The sequence below is a fragment of the Wasmannia auropunctata genome, unplaced genomic scaffold (assembly GCF_000956235.1).
Source record: "Wasmannia auropunctata unplaced genomic scaffold, wasmannia.A_1.0 LD334385.1, whole genome shotgun sequence".
Lineage (NCBI taxonomy): Eukaryota > Metazoa > Arthropoda > Insecta > Hymenoptera > Formicidae > Wasmannia > Wasmannia auropunctata.
Genome location: NW_012028505.1, coordinates 509,778 through 523,193, shown reverse-complemented (window position 1 = coordinate 523,193; position 13,416 = coordinate 509,778). Strand labels below are relative to the sequence as shown.

The 13,416-nt window shown below is 35.9% G+C and overlaps 2 protein-coding genes across 2 annotated transcripts; one reads left to right on the top strand and one right to left on the bottom strand.

The window, feature by feature from the left end:
- Positions 1 to 79: 79 nt before the first annotated feature.
- LOC105458710 (membrane metallo-endopeptidase-like 1) lies at positions 80 to 7,830 on the top strand. Its single transcript, XM_011704224.1, has 16 exons — positions 80 to 418; positions 804 to 1,796; positions 2,096 to 2,501; positions 2,835 to 2,948; positions 3,078 to 3,183; positions 3,238 to 3,433; positions 3,751 to 3,924; positions 4,345 to 4,437; positions 4,581 to 4,766; positions 4,962 to 5,093; positions 5,176 to 5,358; positions 5,634 to 5,740; positions 6,008 to 6,195; positions 6,504 to 6,670; positions 6,884 to 7,033; positions 7,380 to 7,830. The coding sequence occupies exons 1-16, from the start codon at positions 221 to 223 to the stop codon at positions 7,593 to 7,595; spliced, it is 3,609 nt and encodes a 1,202-aa protein (XP_011702526.1). The 5' UTR covers positions 80 to 220; the 3' UTR covers positions 7,596 to 7,830.
- Positions 7,831 to 7,924: 94 nt separating this feature from the next.
- On the bottom strand, positions 7,925 to 12,452 carry LOC105458711 (phosphatidylserine synthase 1). Its single transcript, XM_011704225.1, has 6 exons — positions 12,008 to 12,452; positions 10,540 to 11,094; positions 10,061 to 10,330; positions 9,499 to 9,721; positions 9,115 to 9,181; positions 7,925 to 8,443 (listed from the first exon to the last, which is right to left on the bottom strand). Exons 1-6 carry the CDS (start codon positions 12,247 to 12,249, stop codon positions 8,388 to 8,390), a joined length of 1,413 nt encoding a protein of 470 aa, XP_011702527.1. The 5' UTR covers positions 12,250 to 12,452; the 3' UTR covers positions 7,925 to 8,387.
- Positions 12,453 to 13,416: the final 964 nt, after the last annotated feature.

The window sequence follows — 13,416 nt, the reverse complement described above, 5'->3', positions numbered from 1 at the left end:
CCAGCTCAAAACCAATCCAATCACTCTGTTGTGCAAGCTACTATCTTGTGATAATACTTGCGATATTTGAAAGGAAGCGGTCAGCGCGAAACCGCAATCGGTCTCTCGAAGATTAAGTACAAACGGTCTTATATGCTACTGCATAATGTAGAATCGACGCTTTCTTAGTTGCGCGTTGCGAATTATATGTAGTTGCTTAGTTAACCGAGTCAAAGGAATCATGCCGTGTCGCAAAACGTATGAGATTAACAATCGGGAGCAAGGCGAGGCCGCTCAACGGGATCAGTCGTACAGAAGCTGCCTCATCGCCCTGCTCATCTTCTTCTTCATATGCCTCATCCTTATCCTCGCCTGCGTACCCTGGAAAATGCAGAACCGAAGAGGATACAAGGATTCACATATCGAACATGAACCACAGGTATGCTGTCGAGGATAATTGTAGACAAATTGTAGATATACAAGAAAAATATATCAAAACTAGGAAAGGCGATTTATTTATTAATAAATCTAAAGAAATTTCACAGAAGCCGTTACAAACTTGTTTCTGTTACAAATTTTACGCGTAATTTTCTTAATTATGTTGATTCAATTATCTTGAGACACAAACATTTTAAGCAAAAAATTTCTATCAAAGAAAAACTAAAATAATAGTAATATGTATATCTTTAAAAATTTAATCAGATATTTTCTGAAATGTTTAACATCATTTTAAATTTATTATATATAATTATTACATTTTTATATTTATTATTAATAAACTTACTTATACCCTTAAAATATTTTATTGGGTATCTTGAATATAGCATTATCCTCAAGAACGCACAAAGGAGGCGACAATCACGACAGTTACATCAACGATAGACAAAACAGTTCTAACAACTCGGATAATCCCAAAAACGGTAATTACATCCATTGTGGAAAACAGATCAACAGAAGATACCAGTGTCATTACTGAAGCCCCTTTGAAGAAAAATGTTAAAGGATCCCGTCATTTCGAGCGCTTGAAAAGTAAGATGAATGTAACGGAAGTAAAGTCGCCTGCTTCTGTATCTTCTCAAGAAGATACTGAAGAAGACTACACCACGAAGGAGATCCTAGAAAATGTAACATCTACAGAAGAGAGCATCGGCTTGACTACATTGCCACATGACATTGTGACCGATGATAATGATTCAATATCATCAAATGGACCAGTCGTTAGCACCACTGCGAAACACGCTACAATTGTCGATATTATGGAGGACGTTATGACTTCAAAATCCGCTAAGGAATCTGCAAGCGATACTACTGGTGGATATTCCAGCTTGGATAAATCAGAAGTCGAATTCGTGACTAATAATGTTGCAACTCCAACATTGTTAACGGAGAATTCTACTGCAAAATATGAGAGATTAAGAATTGATGTCGATAATGTCACAGTTTCCACAACGCCGGATCTTCGGACTGATCTTGCAGGAAGCACAAGTGCTAAATATTCCTCCGATAAAAATAATTATTCTGAGAATTCGCAATTCGAAGTAACGAGTGATATTATTACTTCAACTCAATCAGACCCTGAGGAAAATAGAGATACTGAAAATTATACAACAAAACACTTAAACTATGAGGAATCTACAGTCACAGATCAGTATAATTCAAAATTAATTGATGAGATGGAACACTTAAATTATGAGGAATCTACAGTCACGGAGTACAATTCGACGTTAATTAATGAGACCGAAACGAGAGAGACCTCCCCTGCCACAACAAATTATACTCCACTCATGGATGAGAAGTTCTCTACAAATGTTAAAAACGTAACATAAATTTAATACACTGAAATTGAAATTTTGCTTTTAATATTCAATATCAATTTTTATATAGATAATTTTAATTTGTTATACTTTTAATATATATATTTCTATATTTTTTTTAACATAGAAATAGCTATAATTAATTTTTATATTATACATTAACTTTTTATATCAATATTTTTGTGGAATTAATATTTAATATATGACCTTTATATAGATAGATAGATAATTAAACTTTTGTATAGATTTTATCAAATCTGTGAAATTTATATTAATGTCTATAATAATATTTAACTCTACAGAAAACTGAAGACATAATGAATGAAACGAGTATAAAGAGTATAAAGAGTTCTACTACTGAAAAATACAATGAGACTTCTGATAGAATGGAGAAATACAGCGTATCTTCCATATACAATTATATCAACACGAATACTTCTGTTTCTTATCACACAATCAGCACCTTGCCAGTAAATTACGAGACGAATCTTGCGACCACGGCAAGGACCACACTTCCTAACGAGAACACGAGCGTTTGCGAGACAGGACACTGCAAGCAGATTGCCAGCAGGATGCTGTCCTACATGAATCACTCGGCCGATCCTTGCGACGATTTCTACGAGTACGCTTGTGGTGGTTTTGAAGCAAACCCACAGCTGATAGACGGAGATCTAGTTCGGAGAGCTAGGAATTACCAACGAATCACCAGTAAATTTTGATAATCGCTAATAAATTATTAATCACTTATTGATAGTTCAAATAGCTTCATTATTATTATTAAATATATGCAAGTCATATCGGAAAGTATTAATTAAAAGAAAATTTGATTAGCAGTTGAAAATAATTATTGAATATTTTTGCATATCTCTTTCCGTGATAATTGTTTTAAATAATTTTAAGTCGATCACTTCATTGTTAGATATATACAAGTCAGGAAACATTATTTTTTTCCAGAAAAAAATTAACTAGCTATTGAAAATAATTATTGAATATTTTTATGTATATCTCATTTTATTATAATTGTGCTTCAAATAATTTTAGGTCAGATGTTAAAAGAGAAACGCGAGTCGAACGTGAATTCGACTTTCGCGACGTATTACGACAGCTGTGTGCAATACGAAAGAAATATGAATTTCAGTGAAAGAATAAGAATGGGTAAATTAAAGATATCAAGCTTATATCTAATAAATAGTCAATAATTTTGGATAAAGATTCACGTGAATGTAAAAATAATAAAATTATAAAGAATAAGCATTGTCAGTTGTTGATCAATTTTTATTGCAGCAAATGACGCATTAAAAAATGTAGGAGAATTCTATATATCTGACACGTGGCCTGATAAATACGCAAGCTTCACCAATTTAATCGCCCAATTAATATTACATCACAGGTGAGTTCTGAAAAAAATTCGTTGAAATTATCATAAATTAGGATTACTTCGCAGCGCTCTTTTATTTGACGTCGTGCCAGAATTGGATGAATATCGTCCGAACAGTTTCACGTTAAAGATAGGTCCTACGACATATGAGAGTCCTTTCAAAGCGGAATACGTGGAGGATCCGTGCTTCAAGGACACGTTCGAGACGAAAGGACAGCACGTGGATCTCGAAATTTTGTACAATAATTATAAAAAATGCAAGGTATAAATCGATTAAACTATCATATTGCAAATTAATTATTAACAAGAACATTTAAAAAATTGAATTTTATTAATAGTGAAATGAGAAATAAGAAATAAAAAACAATTTTGCTTTTGATTTTATAAATCTTTTTTACAGTTTCTTAATTTTTCTAATTTAGCTAATGTTTTTTTGTTAATAAATTTCTGTTGAAATTCGTAATAGAAAAGTAGATAAGAAATATAGATAATTATAAAATATAGATTAAACAGTTAATAAAATGAATTAATAGAAAAACATGTGTAAAAATTAAGTAAATAATTATTCTTCTTTCACAGAATGATACGAGCGAATTTATGAGATCTATTAGGAAAGCGCTGACTGAGCTTAATGTTTTTAAGAATTTAAATGACAGCTACTTAGAATGGAAATATAATGAAAATGTACAATCCGAATACATAGAAAAAACTATTCACGTGATCGATTCCGTTCTAATGCAAGAGTACTTTTCGGTAACTAAATCTCTGCCGTTCCTAGTGAAAAATTTTCTTAGAATTCTGTACATAATTTTCCTGAATTTCTACATAAATTTTATTATTTTTACATAAAATTTCTCAGATGTTTTATAAGTTGATATATTTTTCAGAAATGCTGAAAAAGTCTACACCTTTCCTAGAATTCTTTATATATACTTATGTGAATTTTGAAATATGATTTTAAGATTTTTAGTTCTATAATTTCACAAGATAGTATATAAAATTTAAAGAAATTTAAAATATGTTTTTTAAAATCTTCATAAATTTAAAATATAAGAAATTCTAAAAAATATGATATGAAAATTTTTTTCATCAGGGATAGCTTCTAATATAATCCTAATATAATTCTAATCTATATAATTCATTAATAAAATGCTATCTTAATTGATTGCACAGAATTTTCCGTCCAAGAGTGAAATACGAGAAACATATTTGATGAACAATTACAGCAAAGTCAGTTTGGAAGAGTTGCAAAACAGCGGCTCTCTCGTAAGTGAAAACGCAGAGAATTTCAGTGATTTCTCTGTAAATAAAAAAAAATTGTGAAATTAAATGTTTAATTGTAATCTAAGAAATTAGAATAGAATTGCATTAACAGCTTAATTAATTGCTTTCACTTCGACTTTTCGCAGATAAATTGGGCGCTATTAATTCACTCATTAACAGATATGAGCATGATGACTAACGAGAGTGTTCAAGTTTATTTCCATGCCGCATTGACTGAAGGTTTACGCAAACTAGAAGAATATGCTAAAAAGGATAGTATAGGTCTCAACAATGCGATAATGGCATTATACGCGCACAAGCTTTATCACGAGGTAAATTACACGTTAAGATACTTCGCTTTCAAATGTAATAAAATAAAAATACATATATAAATTTAAATGAAATAAATATAAAAGTATATTATAAATAATTTAATAAACAGAATTATTTTTTACAATTTTACATTTTATATTGACAAAAATTATCATTAATTTTATTGAAATTTTATTGAAATGGATTTTTTACAGCTGGTCTTGCCGAAACACGATAATGTGAAGGATCATTGTCTGCACGTGGCTACCTATCTTTTACAGCTGGAAGCGTCCAGTTTGTACATATCGTCATTTACCGATCACGAAATAATACAAATGAATAGAATGGTAAGCGAACTTCAAGTATAAATAAAATATATGAAGTGTAAATAAATGTCAAATTTTTTGAATTTACAAATTATATTAATAGATGGAAAAGACATTCGACGAGTTGAAACAAGTGTTATCGATTAAAACGCAAAAAGCGCTATGGGCGAAAAAGGAAGGACGAGAAGAATTGTTAAAAAAGATCAACAGCCTGAAGCTCGTACTACCTGTTGCTTCCTATTTCAAAGACAGAGACTCGCTATATAGCGTATATAATGTATCAGAGGTAAAATATTTTTCGTCGCTATTATTTTATTGAAAATAAATCGATATTGAAGGCAACTCATAGGAGATGAAAATCTAGAATGTGAAAAACAAGAAACAAACGTTATATGAATATAACGTGTTTTTATGAAATTTACACATTTGGACTAATGTACTATACATTTTTTTGTTACTTTAGATTCTGGATTTATTTCCTGTGTTTGACATATAATTAAAGATCACGTGTATCTTAGTTATTTTAATTACGCTCTATATATTGATACAATCGAATTTCAGAAACGTCTGACGGATAATTACTTTGAAAACTCGATGATTCTACTAAAAAGATACAGAGTTCTAATGTACATCGAATTAAGACGACAAGTTGGCGATCCAAAGCAAATGTAAATAAGACAAATTAATTCACGATCAATTAATTAATCTAATTTAAATAGGTTCAAATCTTCGATGTTTAAACTGTACAAATTCATATATTTCATTAAATTATTGTATTGCCACAAGGAGACTCGTATAAAGCTTAATTTTAAATCAAAATCTTTATGTTTAACTTCGGGAGTTTTATATTTCCAATTTTTTTAAACCCTTCGACTTAGAAAATGCGACTCTTGGACTCTCTCTAAGTTTTTATTATCTATAAATTACATTAACAGTTGGACGTATTACGCTACACCATTCCAGTCGAAGGCTCGAGTAATCTACACTCAAAATCTTATCGTCATTCCTTACGGTATCATCGATTGGTCCTTAATAAACGACGAATTATCTTTCAATTATCTTCTGCTGGCAACGCTTGGGAATTTAATAGCTCATCAGATCGCCCATCATTTCGATACAAACGGTAAACAATTACAACGTACTAATCGTACAAATATCCAGAAGTCTTATAAATCATTAATAACTACGAATATTTTTCAAAAAACTTTCTTATCATTCTTAGACTATGCAACGATAGTATTCATATTAAAATTTAAAAAAAATAGAAAATTGAGATTTTATTTAAATAAATTAATGTAAATTACAAGGACCACGATATTGAAATATTTTAAAATAGAAGCTTATTGCATAATATTGACTTAAATTAATATGAATCACGTTTTTCTTTTTTTTTTTTAATTCTTTGGCTATCCGAAACATTCTTTGTAACAGGTATACACTACTGGAACCAAACCAGGAATACTCAGGATTCCCTGATGTACGAGAATGTATTCACAGACACTAATTTCGATGATTACATCAACTGCCAAAAGGAGAACCTGTACCAAGGACTTATGAACATAACTTTACCCTTCACTGAGCAAACAGTGTCCTTTAGGGTAAGTTACATTGCTCGAGAAACGCTTAATCCCATAATGCATAAGTTTTTCCTCGTTGCAAGATACGATAAATAACAAAATGGGAGAGGATTTTTTTTTCTCAGAAAGATTCCGTGCAATAAAATTTAATAAACGTGGTGCTTTTCTTGCGTATCGCTTGATTTATTGAATCGTTCGCAGACGCGAAACGTCGACATGTGTAAATATTTCTAGATCCCGCGGTTGACCTTGAACGAGCGGTTGTCTGAAATTATGGGACTCAGACTAGCCTATGATACTTTGGCTCTCGCGAGGTCGGACGCGAAGAGACTACCGTGGATACAACTCCGCACCGACCAATTATTCTACCTCGCCTACGCTCAGGTACTGTTCTCACAGTTCGTTTTTACATTAACAGCAGTTTCGTTTAGGGGGAAGGGGGAGGGGGGGGAGTGACCCCTCTCTCGGCCCGCGGGGCATCCCGGAGAATCCTGCGGACCTGAAGCCATGCGTCTACAATACTAGAAAATCCGCTCCGAGATCCGAAATGGAATTTAACTAATTGATCGATCGGTCGAATCGTTCCAATATAATTTAATTATATTTGTTAATTACACGCAAGGCCTAACGGAAGTCCGAGGATTCGCGAGGATCACGGTCGTTTCCTCGAAACTTTTAACCGTCCGCCGAGTCGTCCCAGATGATCAACGTCTCCCTCTTCTCGTTGCAGACGCGTTGCACGAAGACGCCGCTCGCATCGTCGTACGTCTCCGTGCACGAGAGCGAGGACCTGCCGAGCCGGATCCGCGTGTTCGTCGCCGCGTCGAACGACAAGCTCCTCGCCGAGGCGTGGAACTGCCCGCTCGGCTCGCAGATCGCGCCCAACGACGTTTGCAGCGTGTTCCCGTACATAGAGACCAAGGAGACCGCGATGCTCCCGGAGTGAGGGGGGGGGGAGGGGGGAAGGAGGAGGGATTGTTCGCGGAAAATACGAACTGAACGGGCACACCCGCGGACGTTGCGATCCAGCAGACGAGCCGGTCGGCCCGGGCGAAGTCGTCCGCGAAGCGGGCTACTCGAAACGGGACACGGAAACAAAACTCGGATTCGTCTATATCCGTGCGAGATGTTCGCGTATAAACGTCTTCGATATGCAGTTTTGAAATCGAAATTGGAAACACCGAGCGTCAGTTTCGCCACGCGGTTTTATCCGCAATTGATGCTGTCTCTAAAGTCTATTAAAAAAAAAAAAAAAAATTGAAAACATGCGTTTTGCTTCTGTATTCCTCAATGTATAAAGAGATTCTCATTTCACGTACAATAGAAACGTGTGTCTTAAAAGTTTTAAAAGCGATGAACACGTTGCCGCAAGCGTGTCGTTTGCGAGGTAACGTCACAATTAACATTATAAGCTAACGTTAGAGAGAAAATAGAGCGCGAACAACGTAATTGCTGAACGAATACGCAATCGGTAAACAGCTCTTACGCGGAATTCACATCGAACTTTGACCGTACGCTAAATTGGAGCGTCCGCGGTTCCGGTAATAACAACGCTCTCCATTCACTCTGAGGAACAAAAGTAATAACAGCTTTGGAGGTCACTCATACCACGTCAATCAAAACAATCGCACACACGCGTCATCATCCATCCCACTCTTACGCGCGACTGCCCTATTCGACTAGAAAGTATAATTAGTGTCCACAGTTCACCATCAAACGGTTCTCTTCACTTTTTCTCTCACAGTTTCTTCTTATCCAACTCTTCCACGGATTTCGTACGACGAGCCATATTCCCTGAAATGTACAGATACATCGTATGTAATAGCACACATCGGACTCGCTCCAATGTCGACTGAGTTGTGACATTTGAATGAGAAATTTTTTGAATTTATTTCGATTTAGAAAACATAATAGACATAGAATGGGAAAAACAGAATTACATAACACATGGGGATAAAATATAATTAAAAGGAAAAAAATATTTAAGTCATCCACATAAGATTAATTTTTGAAGAAATATGTATATTTTAGAATTTAAAGAAAAGACTAAGAATATAAAAGAGTGGTTTAGTTTTCAGAAATTTAAAAATTAGAGTGTTTCACGACTCAAGAAATCGAGAATGCAAGAATCCAAGATTCGGGAATCTAATATTCAAAGATTTGAAATCTTAAATTTCAGAAATTCAGGATAAAAACATCTGGCCGTCGTAAATAATCCTGTGATTTATCCGGATGATTTGATCGTTATTTTTTATTATTCAAGTCATCGATAAAAATAAAATAGCCGAGCTAGGATATATTATACAATGAACAAATCACGAAATGTCAGGATGATCGACAGTGGCAAGTAACAGGACAAACGCAATCGGCAACAAATGATTAATCAAGTGTCGCAAACTCAGTAGATTGTTGCAAACCACCAAGCGATCGCAACATCGTACGATGCGCAATCCGTTAACACATACCGCTTACATCCGTGTCAAACTTGTTCAAATGGGAGACAGACCGTCTTATAGTGGCTTTCTTTCCCGTCTGCAGTGATCAGCGCCATGCATTTGAAAGGAGCAACAAGAGTTAGTTACAACAATCAATCAGCTATTGACGAACAACGCTTATCTAGGTGACACGTGAAATCACTGTATATGTAAGTTTGCGCCGAAAGAAACAAAAAAAAAACGAGAAATTTATACGACACTTCCATTTGAAATTATTATACAATCATCTTTCGTTTCCTTTCCTATTTTCTCCGATGAAATCGGTAGAAATACTATAATATTTTTCCTAAAAATCCTACTTCCGGAGGTTTAAAGAAGAGGATCTAAAAATCTGAAACACGCGTTTGTACCTACCTCAAAGTACTGATGCCACAAAACGCAGCCGTAGACGCAGAGAACGGAGACTAGAGACTGGCATAGCAGCCAGAGGAGGATATTGAGAGCCTGAGTGCGCTCAAACAGGGCCGCGCCATGGCGTATACACAGCAAAGCTTCTGTCACCATGATTGCTCCGTAAACCCAACATTGAGTTCCCACTCGACTACACGTCGGATCAGTCACGTACATGTAATACTGCCTGTAACATGTTTATGACAACAAATGCTTATTAAAATACTTAATACTAATAAATACTAATAAATAGATAAATTTAGTAATATGCAAGATAAAGTTAGATTAGAAACTTGAAGTATCAATTATACTCTTGTTCAAAAAATATGGCATCATATAACAATATTATTCATTCACACAAATTGTATAATATTTAATAATACAACATCTTCAAGTAATTTTCGAAATTTCAATATGACATTCATATGACTCAAATGTAAAATTCTAAAGCGCTCAAAATTTCTACGATCTGGCAGCTAATCTCATTTTCATTGAATGCCACATTCATTGTGCCCTTTCTGCTCACCTAACGGACGGCGCGACTATGACGCCGATCAATACTAATCTGGCCACGACGAACGGATGGGATGGCGGAAACTCGTAGACGTGCTTCAAGAAGAACGTATTTAGCTCGGAGACCTGCCAGAATATCACTAGCTGGCACAGAGCGACCAGTCGCATGTGCGTGCAAGTTGGATCCAGCCATCTGACAGATGTCCAACTGCCAGGAGTAAACTGCAACATTGCTCTCTTCAGCTTCCCAGTGGTGCTCTCGATGTCACGAATGCTGACCCACCTGTATTCAGGAGACAAGTGTAAAAGTATTCAGTACTCTTTAATGCTTTTCGTTAAGAAGAAGGAAAAAGACTTTCTCCTTTGTAAAACAAAAATATTTTTCTACAAAAAAAGAAATGAAATTCTTCTGCATGAAAAAAGTAAATTCTTTATTACGAAAGATAAAATTTGAAAGATATTCAAATCTGAAGGTTGAAACCGAGTTCTTACTTGTATTCCCTCATCTCCAATATGGAGCAAATCTTCAGGCCGACCCAAATACCAAGTCCATTGCACACTAGAACGTCCAGAATCAACGCGTCCCACCAGCACTCGATAAAGTTGGGCAACAAATGAGCAAAGGCAATCTCCGTCACCTCCCACATGATGCTGATGGCCCAGAGGATACCGAGGTGGCGTATCAGAATGGCCTTGAAGGCCCAGCCGAGGAAGTGGGCCAGTGCGAACACGTCCAGGTGATTCCAGATCTTCTCCACGGTGACGTCCGAGCAGTTGACGCCGTACTCCTTGTCCATGTCGATGTGGAAGGAAGCTAAGCCTGGATCCACCCACACCAGGATCCTCCTGACCGTCTCGTAATTTTGGAACAGCAGAAACAGCAGGCCCATCAGATAGAGGACGCTGCAGCCGAATACTATCCGCCACACCACGGGATGGGGCCTCGTGAACGGACCGTTGGGGAATGTCAAGACAGATACGATGAGGAAGAAGAAGACGACGCACAACATGCCCGCCCACATGTTGTCCTCCACATTGGTGGTATTTCTGAAAGAGATGTTTTTTTTTAGATAAGTAATAAATGCGTAACGCGTACCATACTTACTCCGACGCAATAGTGTGACACAATAGTGTGCGACTGTTGTGAATTACATTTATATAAATTTTCTCGCCAATTGAATTATAAACGGTAACCGAAACTAGAGTAATCCAAGTTGCAAAGTTCACCTGCCTGCGTTTTATCAGCCGTGATAAAAACATAATTGATACATATTTTTCTATATCTGCTACATTAAAAAATAGGAATTAATAATATAAGCCTAATCAAACTCAATTTCAATCTCTGGCAATGATTAGAACTGCTGTATAAACAAAAGTATAAAAATATTAAGCAGAATTGATGGTGCAACGATATGTTACATAATACATAATATAAGTCAAACAAAAGCATGAATGGCTTATAATAGACAGGCCAAGGACAGATTACAATCGTTTATACAGAATATTTATATAGAATTACTTGCATATATTTGTATCATGGAAAAAATCTATAAAATTTATCTCACAATCAGAGAAAATTACAATAAACTTTTTTTTCTTTTTTACCGGCGTTTTCTCGCGCATAAAAAGAAAAACACGATCCTCCTGTATATAATAACATACAAGGGTTGCATCATTGAAAGCATAATACATATTCTATACTATCGTCGCCAAGTTCAGCGGAATAAGAGAATTATCTTATCGAAATTAGATACTAATCTGCTCGTAACGGATATAAATGTAATTGCGCTCAGAAAAATCCAGCCACTCGCGTCACGTGGTACGTTAATTGAATGGTGTGTATGTATTTACGTCGCATAAAGGTAAAACGCGAGGGAGAAGATCGAGAGAAATGCGAGATAATAATTCGCGTAATCCGCGAGGGGAACTGAAGGGACTGAAGGGCCGCGGGTGAGGCTACCTGGTGAACACCGAGTATATAACGGCGCCGATGGAGATGAGCAGCAGGGTGATCGTGTGCGGTTTGTAGAAGAACTCGAGGGAGATGTCGTCGACCGGCCTCTCGTTGATGCTCGGGAAGCTGTCGGTCCCGGTGCGCAGCCTGTGCTCCTCGGCATGGTCGACGACGGTGTTGGCGACGGCGGCGGCGGCGGCGGCGGCGGCCGCCCTAGCATGGTCACCCTCGTGCATCGCTGTCGGCATCCTTCCCGCACGATTGTTGCCTGCCTCGTTCTCAGTCTCGTTCCACCATTGGCAAAAACGGACACGCGGTGGTTCCTCGCGCCGCACTTCGTCCGCCCTACTCCAGTCCTACGCGCCAGTCCGCACTCTACAAGTCCACACGCGCGATGCGTGATTCACCGGATTCACACGCACGCCTGCGACCGGACGCGATCCGACTCGCGTGAACCTGCCTGCGCCTTGCGTGCGCGCGGCGCGTCAACAACTCGCTCCGGCGGCGACCGCGCGCAACTTCACGCCGTTGAGCGCGCGCGATTGGCGGGCTCGCAAACGGAGAAAAGCGTGGGGCTGCGTTCCAGAAATTTCACCTGGGTGCATAGATATCGTTTTGTCTTTAGTTAATATTTGATGAATGACAAGGATAAAACGATGTAATTCGTGAATTCTTGAATGCAGTTATGAATAAAGGAAGTTTATATTAATATATGAATAAAGAAAGTTTATATTATTACGTGGCCGCGTAAAAAAAGTATGTTTTAAGTTATATGTTGTACATACATATAGAATGCCAAAATTTTGATAATAAAGTTCCGAAAATTTTTTTTTTTTTAATTAAAAATAGTTAATGCAAATGAATAAAAATATTTGATATGCATCAAGAATAACATGACTTTTTTTATTTTTTTATATAATATGTATGTACCTCTGAGACCATTTTATTGTTATAAATTATTTTAACAAGTTTGAAATTTTTGGAACGCAAATTATTTCAGACCATATAAACTCTCTTTTAATTTAAAGGTTAATGATAATGAAATACATGATTTTACAGATTAATGATAATGAAATACATGATTTTAAAGGTTAATGATAATGAAATACATTCTTAAAATCTGGTCAAACTTTTCAGAAACAGAAATTTATTAATAAATTCTTTCCACTCCCGGGAAAAAAAGTTTTACATATAATTATATGCAAAATATGTCCATATAGATTTCTTTCCTTTCGAAAATTATTCTTTAATACAAAATTGATAATAAAGAAGGAAACATAAAAAATAATTTAAAAAATAATTTTTATATTGTTTTTTTTTTTACAAAAAATCAAGTTTGAAGAAAAGAAAAATTGTTCGTATATAATTATATATGTATATTTTTAATCACTTATATATGATTATATATGAGCAAT